Source organism: Fistularia commersonii, chromosome 23, assembly GCF_037954325.1.
Source record: "Fistularia commersonii isolate RoL2024-O1a breed Wild chromosome 23, RoL_Fcom_v1.0, whole genome shotgun sequence".
Lineage (NCBI taxonomy): Eukaryota > Metazoa > Chordata > Actinopteri > Syngnathiformes > Fistulariidae > Fistularia > Fistularia commersonii.
In genome coordinates, this window is record NC_141306.1 from 4,183,456 (window position 1) to 4,201,584 (window position 18,129).

Sequence of the window (18,129 nt, forward strand, 5' to 3'; positions counted from 1 at the left end):
ATTCTATAATTCTACTCTGAATCTCTACACATGTCATTGAATAACGCAAAAGTGACACTGCAGCGTTAGTCAAGGTTAATTTTGTAAAAACATGAAAAAACCTAAAAAAGAAAAATTACTTTTTCGCAGGAATCAGTGCTAATTTTATTTCAAGCTAGTCGCGATTCATGTGCATTAATTTTCCGTGCAATGGAAACATTTGTTCTGGATAAGCTGGCTATATTTCATTGCACTTTAAAATTCTGGGTGTCCATCCATCTTTTCCCCATTGAACTGCTCATGATTGATATTTGTGACTTCATGACAGCAATCCATATCAACAAGACTGTTGGTATTATTCAGATAAACATTTTCCCCAAAAAACAACTGCCGAGCTGAGCTCTTCAAGAAAATGCACACATACACTCAGGTTTGTTTTTAAAATTGTATTGATTTTTAAAGCCTAAGATGTGGATACAGAAATGCCACAGCAACATTTCAAACTATTAGTCACACACACTGTGACGAGTTGTATTGACAGTTTGTATTTAAAATGTGCACCAACACAGAATGCAGAATTTTTTAAAACAAAAGAGAAAAGAAAAAAAAAAATCTGAGAATTAAGGTTAACAGGAACCAGTATTCAAGGCAAATGTGGCAGGGTGGGCCTGGCGGCTTTTACTTTTCACAGTAGGTTTGAGCTGCTTTACCTCTTACAGACCTCAAAATTCAGCAATGTTTTCTCACCGAAAGCAAAATTGGAAAAAAAAAAAAAAAAAAAAGAAATAATTAATGGGAAAACGCTATCACTATACAGTCCAGAATGCCAGGTATCAGAATAATTTTTTTTAATTATTTGGGATATTAATTCACAGAAAATTTGGTTCTTCGGTATGACAACAGAGAGCTAGTGTGGTGAGAAGAGACTGGAGCTCCAGGGAAAAAACTGTTGATCATTGACTTCTTAAAATGTTCTGCATATAAATAAAGTTAGACAAGGTGGAGAGAGGAGAGATGCTTGTTATTAGAGGAAGTAGGGGGTGGTTGTTCGTGGTGGTATGACGCGCTCTGAGTCGGGGACGGCACGGAAGAGCTTGGGTTCTCTTCTGTTCACATCCTTAAAGACCATGATGGAGGCGATGTTTCCACAGCGGTAGCAGTAGTTGGGTGCAGACCACACCGTCACCAGTTTTTCATCAAACATGAACTTGTAGCCTTCATGAACCAACTGATGCGCACGGCAAATCAGCTTGAGATTGTTGATGTGGACAAACTGAAACAAGAGAGGCAACAGTGAACTTCAAAAAAGGGAAGATCGGAGGAAGAGAGTTGAGGTTGCACAACTTCACCTCCAATTGAGGTGCCTTGAGAAAGACTAATATCACACTTTGTCACGTCCGTCGATATTCATGGAGTCCAGTTTCTGTATTATTCTAAAGCTCAGCAAAGAATGAATTTAATATTACATCAACTCTATGGTTTGTGCAAGAAAGATGCTGAGGTTGGAATACACAAAGAAAGAGGACATGACTAGTTAGTGTGAGAGGAGCAGACACAAAGAACAGGGTTAGACGGAGAAAGACAATTTGCTGTGGAGACCCCTGAAGAGAACAGCCCAGAGAAAATATAGTAGATGAAAAATGTAGATACTGGGTAATTGCTAACCTCATTTGTAACCTTGGAGCCAAAGAGCCAGCCGGCACCCCGTGGACTGATAGCCCAGGTGTCCACATCCTCTGGATCCGACCACACCAGATCACAGAAGGCCCCTTTGTGGGGAATCTCCTGGTTGCGTTCAATGGTGCGGATTTGGTCCAAAGTCTTGATATCGGGGGAAAGTCCTCCATGGACACACAGGATCTGCTCATCTATCAACTATAGGATAAGACATGAGTCAGAAAACCAGGCAAGAGAAACAAAATGTTAAACAGACAATTTTTACATTTGCTTTTGCATGTTACAATACATCATTTGCAAAGCTTACATATTCAGCATTTACAGAATTTGCTCTGCGTTAACTCAGAGTTAACTGTTAAGCAGAAATTCCAACCAGATATTGTAACTCAGCCCTGATGAAAAAGGCAATGAAAAGAAATAGAAAACATTAAAATTACTTACAGCTGCCACAGTTAGCATGTCAAATACTTTAGTGCAATATCGCCAGGCGTTGGCATTTCCGTATTTTGTTTGGCACTCATCTGAAAATGAGCAGAACATATATGACAACATGACTTCATGAGCCTATTCATTTATATTACATGTTACTGAACTTTGTAAATATGAGCAACAAATAACATGTCACCTACCGTAAAAGCCGTACACTTGTGTTATTTGTCTGCTTTCATGGTTTCCTCTTAGCAGTGTAATGCGATCTGGCCACTTAGCTTTTAAAGCCAGTAGGTGTGTGAATGTCTCCAAGCTATAGTATCCTCTGTCTACAAAATCGCCCTGGAGAGAAAGAGATGTCATTATCGTTGAGCCTGAAACGGCCACGTTATTGATTGTACCACACACTGATCAGCAACACTGGTCACAGTTCATTCCATGTTGGTTAACTTTTTAATTGTATCTTCAAATTTGTACTTTTATTTATTTGGGATTCATTACAGAAATTCAGAAATTTTAATGCCAAATTGTTCAAACTTTTTTGCCTCTGCAAATGTGCTGTTTTCTGAATTATGGAGAAAAAGTCACATGTAAATTGGGAGTGAAAATCTTCATTACAGAAGAGAAAGAGAAACTCACAGTGCAGGCACAACAGACAAGTCAGCATGTAGCTAGAAAATATATAACCTTTCAGTTATCTATCATAACTGAGAAAAGTTATAACAACATCTTTATCAAATTTGATCTCATACAGTTTTTGGCCACTGCTCAAAGTGATAAGCAGCTGATTTATTGGAGCTGCCACACCTGGTACTAAACAAATATAAAGATAAACATACCATGAAAATGTAATTTGTGTCCGGCACTTGGCCTCCAGTTCTGAAGAGCTCACATAGATCATAAAACTAGAAAGGAAGAGGAAAACACAGTAACTCTTAAAAATAATCCCTGTCATATTAAAAGACCAATACTGCACTTCGTGTTACACATGTAAATAGTCAAAAAATGATCCATCATTACAGGAAACATTATGGTGTGACCTACCTGACCATGGATATCTCCACAAACAGTAACTGGAGTAGAAACAGGCTGAACATTTGACTCTTCCAGCAGTAAATCACAAACGTAGTCGCATAACCTCTGGGAAAAAAAATGAATAAATAAATATGTGCGTCTACCCCAATGTTTTCCTTCTGAAAAAGCTTGTGGCCTTAAAACCACATTGCAGCTCGAAGATGAGCAGCCAAAATAAAAGATAATCATATTGCATTCTTGCAAGTCAATGAGCGTTGGATTACTTGTTAGAACCTATTATCCAGACAGAACCCGACTTACAGATCCTATCCTAGAAAAATGCACATTAGCAATACGATTTCAAACCCAAATTCAAAAGCTACAATTTTAATTTTCAAATTTTCAGGAACAATTAAAACCAAACCTGCAGAGTGAAGACGAGATGATGGCCAAAATGGCGAGGGAGGGAAGGTGGATGATATTCTTTTTTTTTTTATTAAAATCACAACCTACTCAGCTGCTAACGTTAGCTATTAGCTTAGATGTCATAGATTCCCCGTTTCACCTTCCTAACAAATGTTGCAAAAACGTCCGTACCCTGCTGGCGTGTGAATGAACGACATTAATATCTCTTCGGATAGAAGAACAGAGGTAGTGACCAGGCTCCATGAAGTAAAGTTTGTATAACGTCAAGTCTCGCCATCATAGCATCCGGAGTGAAACCATCCTCGGCCCCGAACAGCGACAAATTCACTTAAACTCACCTTTAGGTCGTTTTCCGGTAGATACTTGCAATGCCTCGCTATTTCGACGTACTTATCCAAATCTAGAGGCGCCATTACTGAAAGGGTATGACCTGAATACTGCTAAAGCAGTTAACAGCTAGCAATTGTTTTTCTTTTTGCTTTTCGCTACTGAGCATCATCAGTTACGTCACATCCGCCTTCGTCCTCCTTCTTCTTCTGGTTGTGTGCTGACGCTTCACAGACACATTGGCGCCACCTGCTGGTCAAATTGTGGAACTGCAGCAACCCCTTAAAATATTTTATTATTTGTATTAAATTGAGTTCAAATAAGCGATCTTCATGTAAAGTTCTTCATCCGAGTTTTTTATCATCCTCCAAATTCTAGTGGATCGTGTTGTTTGAAAGGCTTCTAACGGAGCTTTTCTTCATTCTATTCTGTTATTGGGACAACCTAATAAAGATACGTGTTCGATGTCTTCAACACAGAGTTGATTATGATACATCTCACCTTGAGGACTATGGGTCTATCTTATTTTATAATAATGAAAATGAATTGATTATTCAACACCAGCTGTTTTCAGTCATTTCTGTTCATCATTTCTTATTTTCCCCTTTTTTTTCTTCATCTGTGTTATTTGGTTTTCTTCCACTGTGGGTCCATAAATCAGTCTTTGTCTTATAAACAGTCATTGTTGACAAACATGGCAACATGACAATAAACACTTTGAATCCTTGTATACTTGTTAGAGAAGTATCAGGTCTGCAGGGCTCAGTAAAATGTTTTCATATTAGGATTTTTTTGGCAGGCAAAGAGACCACAAATAACATTATGAGGGTCTGTGAAAGGTCAGGAGCTAGAGCTTTATATCATCACTATCCAGTCAATAAACCCAAATGTTCCCCTGTAACGACATCTTTCTTAAACTAGGACAGTGTTTAAATGTCATTCTTAAGTAGCTTTTTAGGGATCTCAAATAGCTTGGAGAGAAATTCAAAATGCATTTTTGTCTCAGGATCTAAAAATTTAATATTGCCATAAATGTACTTTAGAGTTGCAAGAGGTAAAAATGACACATTTTTGGTGTCTGCTTATTTTTTATTGCAGGATTCTGGCAGCTAGTGCCCCTTATGTACATCATATATGATAAAATGCAAAACATTATGATGTATATACTAAAACCATTCTTCCCAGAGCAGTTTTAAAACGTATTTTGTTCCCCATCTAATGCATACTTTTATTTATTCTCAAACTTCTTTGGGGAAACGTGCTCATGTGCAACATTAATACACAGTAACGTCATACATGTGAGCCAATCCCTGGTTGATGAGCGTGTGTGTTTGTGCATGTATGTGTGTGAAGCACATCCGTAGGTTGAGTTATCTGCAGCTGTCATCAAATCTCTGGACCACCCTCATTGCTGTTGGCTCACTTTGAGACAGCCGGCAGAGTGTCTGCTATACCCCCCTTGTGTTCCGGTGTTATTAATGCGGAAAAAAACACACACACACACACACACACACACACACACACACACACACACATACACACAGACACAGTATTTCTGCATCATTCTGTGTTATCAGCACGCATGCATTGTCACCTAATTATGAATTAGTGATATGTTATTCCTCTTGATCATGGTGTATTTTGCATTACCTGCATGTCCAAAAATGATATATGTAATGTAAATATACATATTTAGGTATATTCCTTAAATGTTTTTTTTTTTGTCTCTGAAATGTTATTTATGGGTAGAACTATATACTGCTCAAAAAAATAAACACTTCAACAACACAATGCAACTCCAAGTCCATCACACTTGTGTGAAATCAAACTGTCCACTTAGGAAGTGACACAGATTCATTTTGACTGGTTTTAAGGACATTACATCAAGCATGTAATTTTTTACCACTTTAATTTTGAGTGTGACTCCATCGGTTAATAAATTTGATTTCCATTGCTAATTTTTCTGTGATTTCATTCTACTATGTAAAGACCAAAGTATTTAATAAGAATAAATCATTCATTCAGATCTAGGATGTGTCATTTTACTGTTCCCTTTATTTTTTGGATCAGTGTATATTATTATATATGTCAAATTCTAACAAATTTGACATAAATAAATTCTGCATGATCATTTATTATCTGTGCTTTACACATCTCTGATAAACGGATGATAAACAGAGTATTGCGCTATGTGTTTCTGATGTTGGCGTTGGTGCCGGAAATTTGTTTGTGTTGCAGAAGGAGAGCTTTTTGGGTTGTTCTGAAATGGACATTGGGAGGGAAATGGGTTAAATCACGTGTGTGGCTGTAAAAAGAGTCAATCCCAGGAGGAAAAAAAAAAAATCTCTAGACTATAAGATCCCTGCCTCTTCTTCTTCCTGCCCACACTGCGTTGCTGCTCGGCTGCGGGATGATGCAGGCCGCCGTGCTTTGTAGCAGTTTCCTGCCCTTGCACCTTTTGTTCTGCGTTCACTGTCTGCCAGTGCAGGACCGGATGGCCGTCAACAGGTACAAGCAGCTACAGGTGAGCAACTTTCAAGTGTTGAATTAAACCAAATTAAGCAATAATATGAGGGTGTGCCGGAGTTATTTCAACATAAACCTTTTTTGGTATTTAAGACTATTATTTAAAGTGGACAAGGGGAGAATCGTCCAAAAAATTAAGCATTTATTCTATTGTATTTGGGATTTTGCCCCAGTATACTGTATTTAAACATTCGTTGGATTTTGTATTCATAAGTGAAACAATAGCATTCAATGACAAATGCATAGTAGGTTTTAAACAATAGATATCTTTTACAAAATAGCTTATATAAGAGTAAGCTGCGGGTATTTTTCAGTGCCAGTCGATTGATGGGACACTTGTATACCAGTTTTTAAACAGCTGTACTGCCTTATTTCAACATTTAGATAGAAATGGAGTGAGTGTTTGAGGGGGTGTGTGCACCAAAATAAATGTTTAAAAAATCTGACCACTCAATAATGATGTGTAGGATTTGCACGCAAATCAATTTTGGATAATAATACATCAATCAAATTGAATTGAATTTAATCTAAATTTTTATGCATACATAAAAAAAAATCAAATTATCTATTTTAAAATTTGGAAATAAGGGCTTAATTACATCTGACCAAATTTAAATGTGACCGTATTTTTAAAGAGAATTCACTGTTTTTAAGAATCTTAATATAGAAAGTTTCACCCCGAAAGGGCTAAAATTAAAAGTGTGCGTGTGTTTTGTCGGTAGAAATAGTCATTGGTTGTGATTATCTGGGCCCTGAGGGCAGAAGAGCGCCTGTCAAAAGGAAGCGGATCAGAAAGCGAGATGTTATCCGCTTAAAATATGCTCATTCAACTACTTGTGTAACAAAACAGCGGTGATAGTCGATGATAAAATAATTGAAATTATATAAACCATGTGTAATCTGGGTGTGAATCGGTGATGAATGGCGTTTACAGCTTCTCCTGTCTAATCCCTCACTACCTTTAACGAATTCACTCATAAATCCGAGCGAAGCAGATGGGATACAAGCAGAACAGCTTGTATCGCTGACAATGTCTCAACACGTTAATCCGACTCATCTCCGTCACTGCAGCTTAAGGGCCTTTGTTTTCTGCTCCAGCTTGATTTATGAACAGGTATTAATGGACCAAAACCCTTCGGTTTTGCTTTGAAGCACCATGAAGCATTATTAGCCTCGGAAAGCACTGTTCCCACGGATAAATCAGCCGCTTACTCTTGACACATGCTTGAAAAGAAATTCTAGATCACACCCTCAAGTCATATTATACGCCTTTTTTTACTCATCTCTATCTTTTTTCAGTCATTAGACAGTATCAAAGGGCCGTGATGCTTTCTTCCTCGAGAGTAAGCCGTGAAAAATTCTTTCCACGAGCCAGCTATTTCTACAAACCGTACCAGGAAGCCTCCTCTCGCACCTCCAAGAGCCAAAACCGGCACGCAAAATGGATTGTACGGTGACATGCAGCTATTGAAATACAGCCCAATGGTATTTAGCGCGTGCTTTTTATCCAAAGTGTGCAGGGATAATAAAACGTGATGATAACATGGAAAATCTCCACAACAGTAGACTATCATGGAGATGAAAAGCATGTTATGTAAAGTATTTGTAAATAAACATTTCTGCAAAGTCACAAAGGTCTGATAAGTTTCGGAGACCAAAGAAAGAGATAATATTATTGAAGCGCTGCAGCCCCTCCACACAAGCCTGCAATACAACTAAAAAAAACAAACAATTCCTTGCACCCCAAACCACGCTCACGAAATTCCCCACAACTCCAAAATCCCACAGAAAACAAGCATCAACATTTGTGACTCGCTATACAATGTTTAGGCCACAGTTCTGCACAAACCCACCCAAAAAGCATGTTTTTCCCCCCTATCAGAATGCTCATTTCACGCAAAAAATTCTGCATAAAAGCGTCACGTCAGTGCTTCTCTCTCGTCCTGGATGCCGTACGGCGTCGGGGGGAAGCCCAGAGATTTAAACGCCGATTTACATCGTAATGCTCTGTGACTCACCGCTTCACATTAATAGTTAGAACAGACTCGTTGCTGACAGATTAATCTTCGCAGGCCAGGCAGTATGTTTGTGTTTGTGTAGCTACACGGGAGACGCTGCTTTCAGGGGTGTATTTATCGCAGAAAGCTTCAAAGGTAGAAGAAGATCAGTGATGCTTGTCGACTTGAGCGAGAAATATTTACGTCTCGTTCTCTAAAAGCTAAAGCTCCCTTCAAACATTTACTCAAATCTAAGGATTTGTGTGCAAACACCAAACACCTGCTCTCAGCCAGGACTTCTTGTGTTTTCATCCTTTTTTTTTTCTTTTTTTTTAAAATTTGTTTGACATCAGACGACTTCTTTTCTTTTTTTTTTTTTGGGGAGACCGATCTGTGTCACATTATGATGAAAACACTTCAATGTGTGTTGATCCAGTTTGCAAAACACATCAGCAACATCTTTGGAAAACAAAAAGAACAACGTCGCGATCACAAAAGGATATCTTATTTTTTTCTAAATAAAATCTTACGTTCAAACAATAAATAAAATAAAAGCACGATCTTGTCGTAACCTGAAAAAATAAAAGAATGTTGCGATGACTTGAAAAAGATCATGTTGTGACACGAACAATGACTCGTAGTAACATCTGGCGATAACATGAGAATCTGTTCCTGACCATGTGAAAATTTCCGCTATATTCAATGAAATAACGTGATACGGATCTGCTTTTCCGTTTCTTGCAGCCCCCACGCCGGACTGACGTGTAGAGATAAAAAGTGCGAAATCCGTTTGCGGCCTCCTTCTTTTTCCGCCCCGTCAGTCTTAAATTAAAACCCCATCATTCTCGATCCTGTCGGATCAGCAACTTATGAGTCTCCTCCACAACACTCTCCCCTCTGTTTGGGTGCAGACGTCCTGATGTCACGACGAAAACGGGAATTTCCAGACATCTGCTCAGAGTGTGTCATACAGATTTTGTGGAGGTTAAAAACTATATAAATGTGTGTGTGTGTGTGTGTGTGGGGGGGGGGGGGTTGCATTCTTGCTGTCATGAGCGTGCTCACACCTGCATATGCACTCTGTATTTACATGTTTGAGTGACATCAAGAAAGACTCCTTGATGAAGCAGATGCCCCTATTAAATAAAACGACCACAATGTCGTGCGGGGGCACGCCGGCCCCGTCTTCAGGATTCCCCCGAACACACAATAGCTTTGTTTCCTTTTATTCTTCGATGAAAACTCCTCCATAGAACTCGTGTGTTGCTCATGTCTCTCGTTCAGACGCCTGTCATTTGGGCTGAATCTCAGGCTTCGGATTTTGTCGAGGCGGTAAAGTCCGCTTTAGCGGCACCGGGAAGATGCTCTGGGTGCAAACGGGTATTTAGGTCAAGTTGACGGGAACAAACCAGGTATTCATATCTAGCTTAAATGTACTGATTGCACACACACACACACAAACACCCGCATATCCATTAATACCCATTAATTTGGCCTGTATCCCCCTGAATTAAAGTCTGCACACACACATCTTAATGCAACATCTGCAGTTTTAACACCCTTAGATTCCCCCGACTGAAATTAAGATTTAATTTAGAAGTTATTCAGCTTTAAGCTTTAATTGAATATTCTTTTCAAGCCGCCCGACCTGTTGATTGCATGTGTCAGGTCACGCTTTTAGTTTCTGCATCAAATTCCCGAATCATTAAGTAAACTGCAAAGTATTCATCCAAAGTGCTGTGCTGGTGATAGTAACCCCAAATTATTTTTTACCTCCATTAAATCAAACTGACTGCTCCGGTTGTTAGTGAGCAGTAAATTCATATATTCCGTCTTTCCGTCGCCTTAGGACGATTTCCACCAGTATGAAAGTCCCCCGCGGTGATTCTACCACACATAAGGGAGGAGATCTGGATAATGTGTATAATTATCACCTCATTTCCCCGATACCCCGCCAAACGCATGAGCTGTCTTTTTCCTTCTTTAAATCCACTCTGAATTTAATCCATGGAATTTTTCAAAATAGTAGTATTTGGGAAAAAAAGGAAAATCGGCAGAGTTTGATCGAGGCGATGGACACCTGCAGAGCCGGGCCGGGGTGACGGCGCCCGCCATCGCATCCGAGATTCTTTCTCCTTTTGGTGCCGGTGTGTGCAGTTTGGTCATGCCCTGAAAGTTTTCAGCAAGGCTCAGTCCTTTGTCTTATTCACCTCACATGTTAAATAAACAAGGGTTTTGAACTTGTTTGACTGTTTACCGTGCCCAAAATGTAAGCCGCTCCTCTAGAACAGCCGGTTACTGAGAAAAATACTAAAATACGCCAAACCTTTCTCCTAGTTGTCAGTCAGGTGCGAGGTGAGATTTATAGGAACGTCCAAAAAGTAACTCCGTCATCATCACCTACAGACAATTCAGAGTTTTCAATTAACCTGCACAAAAATAAAAAGCAAAAAAAAAATCAAAATTCCGTGCAACCTCACATGACGCATATATTCTACTGTCAAAGTATATTAGAATGCATTTGTCTTTAAATGAAATTTGCTTTTTCACCGTTAGTTAATCCTGTAAGAATGTGCAGGTTGACTCCTCGTGAATCTGTGTTGACTGCCTGTTCCTCCAAGGTCTAATAAAAAATTAGAAAAAAAGAAAAATAACCAAACAAATCAGTCTCTGAGCCGAAGTGGAGTTTTGGCGTTGAGTGATATTGATGTGTGCAAATTCTCATTTGTCATTTATATAGACATTTAAAGTCATGATCCAGGAGCTCCGGTGCCGATGACAGATGTGATTATCTTGATATCCAATAACTCCCGGAATCTTTACTGTAGCTTTTAACAAGGAGTATGAATGCATGAAGTGTCAAACACAGATATAACCCCTGCTTTTCATAATGATGAGACAGCAGATTAATATGATGAAAGCTTAGATTTTCAATCAACATTGGAAATTAAAAGTGATTTACCGGACGGTTGTTTCGGGGGTTCAGCTGCCGTTTATTTCGGCAACGCCGCTGCAGAGAGTGTGCTAGGCAACCTTAATGTATGAAAGGTGTCGGGGTCTTGAAAAATCGTGGATGATTTCACTGCTGCACCGCTTTACTCTACGTCAAATGTTGAGTAAAGGGTGAATGGGGTGAATAGTTGCACGTCTCGTTGCGTGGCCCTGCGATCGACCGATGACAGGTAGCTTAGCCTCCAGCAACCCCCACAAGTGAATGAATCAATAACAAATGACATTTCTGATCACGAGAAGGAATGAGATGCATGAAATCGATGTCAGAAGCAAATACCGGTGAACGCTGAGGGTTGCAGAACAACACGAGATGGGATTGCGGACAGCCGACATAAACAAAGCCGGTCAGTTTCACGCAGCTTTATGACAGAAACGCTTATATTTATATACATCTGACTTTTATGAAAATGTGAAATAGTGCTGGTGTTGGCAGGCACAGGTGAAGTCAAAACATGGCGCTTTGCAGAAACTTGTCCGCTTTTGTGCTTTGTTGCATTTCTCTCAGCCTTATCTGATTGGCTTAAGCTGACCCATCAATCACCGCTTGCATCCCATGCATATGAGCATCACGCTCAATCGGGCACAAGAACCGCCAGAAAACTACAGCCAGAGTGAAAGACACACTGAGCAGAACCATGACCGCATATCGTAATCGATATCCCAAGGGTTTGTGACAATTTTATTTATCGGTTGCCTCGGTTACAGATACACAGAAAATAATTACTAATGTTCACACACCTGGGCTGCAGCTATTATCTGACATTGTCTCATCTGTGCAAGTTTTTACGAATGACGAGAAGGCAAGCAAGATTTATAATATAATAGTTTTGGCACTGTATGTAAGCTTTAGGCATCATCAAGTCCCGCGGCAGAGAAAATACCGCTGAATATAAACAAGAAATTCAGATTAATGACGATTTCAAAACAGAGATGATTTTCAGGCTGATGGTTTCGGTATCTGGAGCTGAATGCGTGTGCCTGTGTTTGCAGGAATGGTCCCACAGCAATAGTCACGTCGGTCTGAAGAAGAAAGGGAGGCGAGAGCAGGACTCGCTCGGCAAGGATCACAAGCTGAAGTACATACTGCCCCCCAAAAACGACACGGCATTCTGGAACCGCCCTCGCTGCGGCGTCCCGGACTACCCCGGCTTATCCACGGTCAGCCTGTCGGACTACACCCTCAGGAAGAAGAAGAACAAGGCGGGCCCGAGGGCACAGCAGCGCAGGAAGCGGTACGCGCTCTTCGGAGGCCGCTGGGAAAAGACCGACCTCACTTACAAGTAAGGGACAGAAAACTGATTTTCGCTTTTTCCTTTTATGGCAAAAGCACCGTTTCCACCATGAATGGATTCACCGTTTTTTTTTTTCCTACGATGCACATGGTTGCATGAGTTGTTGCGACCGGAGCAATATTCAGGAAGGAGAAATGTTAGAAATAACATGCCCGGTATGTAAACAACATTACGAAATGACAGTCAAAGTGTCCTAAAATGATCACTATAATTATAGGTCTGACTTTTTTAGTGTCTTAGAATGAGATCAAGGTGTTGATGTGCAGAGCAGAGTGTTGAAACGCGCAGGTGTAAAATGTAGGAACTCCCCTCACGGTGAGGCGATAACTGACGATATCGTCTTTAGACGATTGATTTCATCCGGGAACGTTCGCACCAAAACTTTAGGATGTCGGAGCAGGCGTGAGGTTGATTTGAGAATGTCGCGACCATGAGGAGCGACACCTGAGGGCCACCTCTAGCTCTCTCAGCTGCTGACAAGACGACCAAAACAAAAATAATCGACATGAGATTGCAGAGACGCACGACTCCGACAGAATATAGCTTTCTTTCACCGCCGTCGGAGCAGCAGGAGAGCCTTGAGAGGGCGTCTCATAGAGGTAATCCCTCACCCCACTCGCTCAGCGTCACTACTGACAGCCCTCTTTACCTAAAAATTGATGAGCTACGAGCTTTTTTTTTTTGTGTTTTGGAACGGTGTGGTATCATTAATCCATCCGAAACCGTGCCTATCCCCTGGGGTGAATTTGAGGATTTTGGCACAACCCTGTGGCCCATGCGTGGTTATTAAGCTCAATTCAGAATTCACAGTAAAAACGTTTCGCCCCAGATCTGTAGGACTTAAGCCTCGACTGTTTGGCCTCCAACTGCTGTGTAAGTGCTTTGTGATGCATAACCTGAGGGATGAAATCATGTATCTGCTGAATCAGCTGTCTTTCAATGACAGCGTAGCAGACGTGGCAACTTTTTCATGCTCTTGCAAGTCAGTGAGTTCATTTTCCTCACAACCCAATGTTGACAAGGTGAAGAGGAACACCAAGCAGCCAAAACACCATGGTCTGGCTATCAGACTTTTTAATTCCTCTTCCCTCAGCCGCAGGGAAAGTTCAAATCTTTGTAGTTAACAGTTAACAGTTAAGACAATTTATATTTCATTGTATTTCTTATTCTTCCTCCTTCCTGCTATTTCTATTACTGTTATGTTTTTGCTTGAAACTCTGGCACAATTTCCTTCAGGATAAATTAAGTTGTTCTCACTCTCTCATTCTCATTCATACTTTAAAAATATCCCGCCCGGCGAAAAACCAAAAGACCTGTTGCAGGAGCAGTCGCAGAAAACTAGGAGTGGTTACTAAACATTTACATTAGAGAAGTTCCGATCATTGAACAACTAGCCAATCATTTTCTATGCTGCATGTCTGAATTGCGATAAAACAAGGAACATACCGGTGTCCAATATCGATTTTTGTCAGGTTTTTAAGCTCCAAAGGTAAGTTGCTGTATGCAGTTTGCCATGAAATCCTCATTGAGAAATTAACGGGGGTCACAGAGCACAATTATGCTTCCTCACGTGTTCTCTAATACGGCACGACGGTGTGTGTCCAATAGGATTGTGCGTTTCCCTTGGCAGATGAGTGAGGACAAAGTGCGGCGCGTGGTCCAGGAGGCCTTCGGCGTGTGGAGCGCGGTGACTCCCCTGAGGTTCAGGGAGGTTTCCGGGGAGAAATCCGACATCGTAATTGATTTCAACAGGTAAGCCGGGCACAAAATCGAGCGACGCTACCAAGTCAACCGGCGCCATTTAACTGATTTAAATCGAGTATAAGTGGCGGGGCACGGCGCGTTCCAGATGGTGTTATCTGAAACTGATTTGATTCGTTTGAATCAAACCAAAGCGAAGCAGATGTATGAGCGAGGCTGCAGACAGCGGACATGATTGACAGGACTAGTTGGGAAGATATTTTAAAAGCAAACCTTTAGTTCCTTTGGAATCACAGTGTAGTTTGGTACATTTACTGCCAGACACCATGTCCGTAACCCAACTATCTAGAAATTCACGAAGACTTCCGTACGCTTCGTTTTTCCATGATTCGATGATAAGCTAATGGCAACGGCATATTTTTTCCACCTCAAAGATAGTAGATCAGAGGATGTTGTATTCTGATATATCAGATGTTTGACAAAATAATTACAAAACTGACACGGTGTTACATAGGTACAGGTGAAAGTCCTCATGTTTCAATGCAGAGGGTATAAACCCTCCAGCAAAAGCACCATTTGCTTCTTTAATATCCCAAAGGAATGCCGTCTGATGAAACAGGACACCACGAATACACTACACGGAGAGCCCAGATCACGATTAGCATCGACTTCCCGACTACCGCGAGCGCAGACGAGAGAGAACTGACCCTGTCATCTTTGACCAGTCAGCTCCGGCAGAAGCTCGCAGTTTGAAAGCATCACAACAGGGAACAGAGATCGCGACTGTAGTAATGTGGAAGGAAGTCCGACGGGGATGAGAAGGCCGTCGGGGTCGTTCCTGCAGCCCGATCTGTGTCTACTGGTAAAGCAGCAAATCCGGGTTTGAAAAGAATAGCGTGCATCGGAGCGTTGGCGTTAAAATCGGTTCTGAAGATCGGAGACTCGAGACCCTCAAGGTGTGTGTCAAGGGAGGAGGTTTGGGCCCTTGGGAGCTTCTGAATGAGCATCTAGTGCCAAGGGGTTGTTTAGGTACAGCAAAGAATGGTAGGGACAGGGGGCGATGGATATAATCCCTGTGATAAAACCGGCGAAGGCTGTACAGAACCTGTCCTTTCTAATGGATTCCTCTATCAGGAGAACGACATGAAACGCCGAACCCCACTGACGACTGGCAGGTTCAGCTGGTCTGAAAAGACAAGTTTACAAATCACTAATCACACTACTTCTATTCTGCGCTTTTATAGATACTGGCATGGGGACAGCTTGCCATTTGATGGACCCGGAGGAATCCTCGCCCACGCCTTCTTTCCAAGGACCCACAAAGAAGGAGATGTGCACTTTGATTATGATGAGCATTGGACGGTCGGCAACGACGTGGGTGAGCGCAGCCGCAACGTGCTAGAGATGGAGTTTCAGGTTAAAATCAAAAGTTGAATTCTTCTGGACACAACTAATGCTACGGTGACTCTGCCTTCAGGCACTGATCTCCTACAGGTGGCAGCTCACGAGTTTGGCCATGTGCTGGGACTGCAGCATTCTCTGGAGCCAGACGCAGTGATGTGTCCTTTCTACAGCGATTCCTACCCACTGAGGCTGAGCGAAGACGACAAGAGGGGCATCCAGCATCTGTACGGCCCCCCGCTGCATGCAACGCCAGACCTGGTCGAAAACAATGAGATTGAAATCGGAATGGTGAGGCGGTTCATCCCAACAAATCTCTATAGACGAAACACAACTGTTAATCCATAATAAAAAAAAAAAAAATCCCGGTGTGTGTGTGTTGTCGTTCTCCAGCCAGACGCTTGCAGAACAAATTTCGACGCGGTGTCAATGATCAGGGGAGAGCTTTTCTTCTTCAAATCTCAATATGTTTGGCGGATCCGTGACGGGCAGCTACAACCGGGCTACCCAGCCTTGGCTTCGCGCCACTGGAGAGGCATTCCCGACCACATCGACGCCGCGTACGAAGACAGGTCGGGTAACATCTGGCTCTTCCAAGGTTGGTCAAAATGTCAACGGGTGCTATTCTCTGAAAAAAAAAAAAAAAAAAAGCTATACAGGTGATTATAGAAGGAACTTCACGTCAACAGCAATTAGAGGATAAACAGTTTGGATAATGAATGAATGAATATCAGAAGCAGTGTTCTGCGATCAGACGTGTTCTCCCGTTTGTTGGGGTTGGCAGGTGACAGTTACTGGGTGTTCGACGCTGAGAGGAGGATAACGGGGCCGGACTCGGTGCAGCAGCTGGGGCTTCCGAGGCCGAACATCCAAGCTGCCCTCAAATGGGATGAGGATCATACGGAGAAAATCTACTTTTTCGTGTACGGTTCCTACTGGAGGTTCAATCCGCTGGAGAACAGAGTGGAAGACGTGCATCCTCGCAGCGTGCACCACTGGGACGGAGTTCCCGCCGATATCGATGCGGCCTTCCGGGACAAATACGGTGAGATTTCATTTATGGCCGAATGTCCGACGTTCTGCGTGCATTTAAATGCACAGCTTACGAACTCTCCCTCCCACTGACAGGCTACGCCAATTTCCTGAGCGGCTCGGACTACTGGAAGTTTGATCCCGTGGGGTTGAAGGTGCTGGAGGGCTACCCCCGCAACATCGGCAGGGATTTCTTTAGCTGCTAAGTTTCGATAAGTTTCCACTTGTGCATTTGTCGAACTTCTGCTGAGGAGCATCTCGACTTCCTCGTCCGACACGGCGCTTTGGACTATTTTGAAAGACACCGAAGTCCAGAGTAATGTCATTGAAAGATGACTGTCGAAACCCGTTTTATGGCGTCTGCTTTGTGCTCTTCCGACTGCATCCTGACCGATGCGGATCATTTGCAGAAGCACAGATGGAATTATTCTATGAAAGTCCATAGGAACTTGTAAAACCCTGGACTTTCACTGACACTTTATGACTGTTTTTAAAAACCTGTTACAGTCCTAATCAGAAAAATGTAACAACATTCTTATGACTTCATATATATTTGTAAGAATATAATATTTTTAGGTGCTACTGTTTGCATTCAGTGCAGGACACTGATGAATCCATCCAACTTTGTAGATTTGCAGAAATCACAAACTTCAGATACAATACACTCAGCGGTCACTTGTGTTTTGAACTGTTTTATCGGTTTATCCTCGCACGCAGTTGTTTTTGACGTACATCATGTGAATTAATCTGTTTTGTTTACACTGAAATAAAAACTCACCTAATGTAACGATGTAATTAATAAAGTGCAGCTCACGCTGGCTGTTTTATTTTATAGACTGTTTGCCAATTCATCACCTTGTGTTTTTTGTAAAACGGATTCACTCCACACCAGGTATAATCATCCTGAGCCCCATTGAGAAATCTGTTAAAGGCAGTCACTTCTTTGCTACGCCTTGTGCTCACAACGATGAGGGATAGATGTGTGCACGTTGAGCAGCGTAAGTCCGCCCATAAAGGTTAACAGGCCGAGTCATGTTCCTGCAAAGCCACCTATTATTAACTTTTCATATTTGGCACGTAGTTTCAAAACTGGCAGCCGTGTTACACAAACCTCATAAACAGGAATTAGCGTCCAGAAGCTAGTAGAGTGCAGACAGGAGTATTGCCCTCGAGTTAACGTTAGTTTGGATGTTCCACTGCAAATTTTACAACTTGTTTTTTTTTTGCTCTCTTTACGTTGTGCATGTGCGGATCTATATACCGTTTTCGTCCTCAAAGATTGTGTTGTATGGTTATATAAGCATCACCAACAGCAG

The 18,129-nt window shown here is 41.6% G+C and overlaps 2 protein-coding genes across 3 annotated transcripts; one reads left to right on the plus strand and one right to left on the minus strand.

Annotated features, from left to right (window-relative positions):
* Positions 1-410: 410 nt before the first annotated feature.
* On the minus strand, positions 411-4,044 carry ppp6c (protein phosphatase 6, catalytic subunit). Its single transcript, XM_086170775.1, has 7 exons — positions 3,864-4,044; positions 3,130-3,225; positions 2,925-2,990; positions 2,286-2,427; positions 2,098-2,177; positions 1,645-1,854; positions 411-1,252 (listed from the first exon to the last, which is right to left on the minus strand). Exons 1-7 carry the CDS (start codon positions 3,936-3,938, stop codon positions 1,004-1,006), a joined length of 918 nt encoding a protein of 305 aa, XP_086026901.1. The 5' UTR covers positions 3,939-4,044; the 3' UTR covers positions 411-1,003.
* Positions 4,045-6,255: 2,211 nt separating this feature from the next.
* On the plus strand, positions 6,256-17,765 carry LOC147220697 (stromelysin-3-like). 2 transcript variants are annotated; one of them, XM_086171017.1, is made up of 7 exons: positions 6,256-6,376; positions 12,378-12,667; positions 15,625-15,758; positions 15,858-16,072; positions 16,175-16,379; positions 16,566-16,826; positions 16,910-17,765. In XM_086171017.1, the coding sequence occupies exons 1-7, from the start codon at positions 6,263-6,265 to the stop codon at positions 17,017-17,019; spliced, it is 1,329 nt and encodes a 442-aa protein (XP_086027143.1). In that variant the 5' UTR covers positions 6,256-6,262; the 3' UTR covers positions 17,020-17,765. The 2 variants fall into 2 exon arrangements, with proteins under 2 accessions (XP_086027143.1, XP_086027144.1); XM_086171018.1 differs by lacking the exons at positions 16,566-16,826; positions 16,910-17,765 and adding an exon at positions 14,288-14,431 and having other exon boundaries at positions 16,175-16,517.
* The last annotated feature ends 364 nt before the right edge of the window (positions 17,766-18,129 follow it).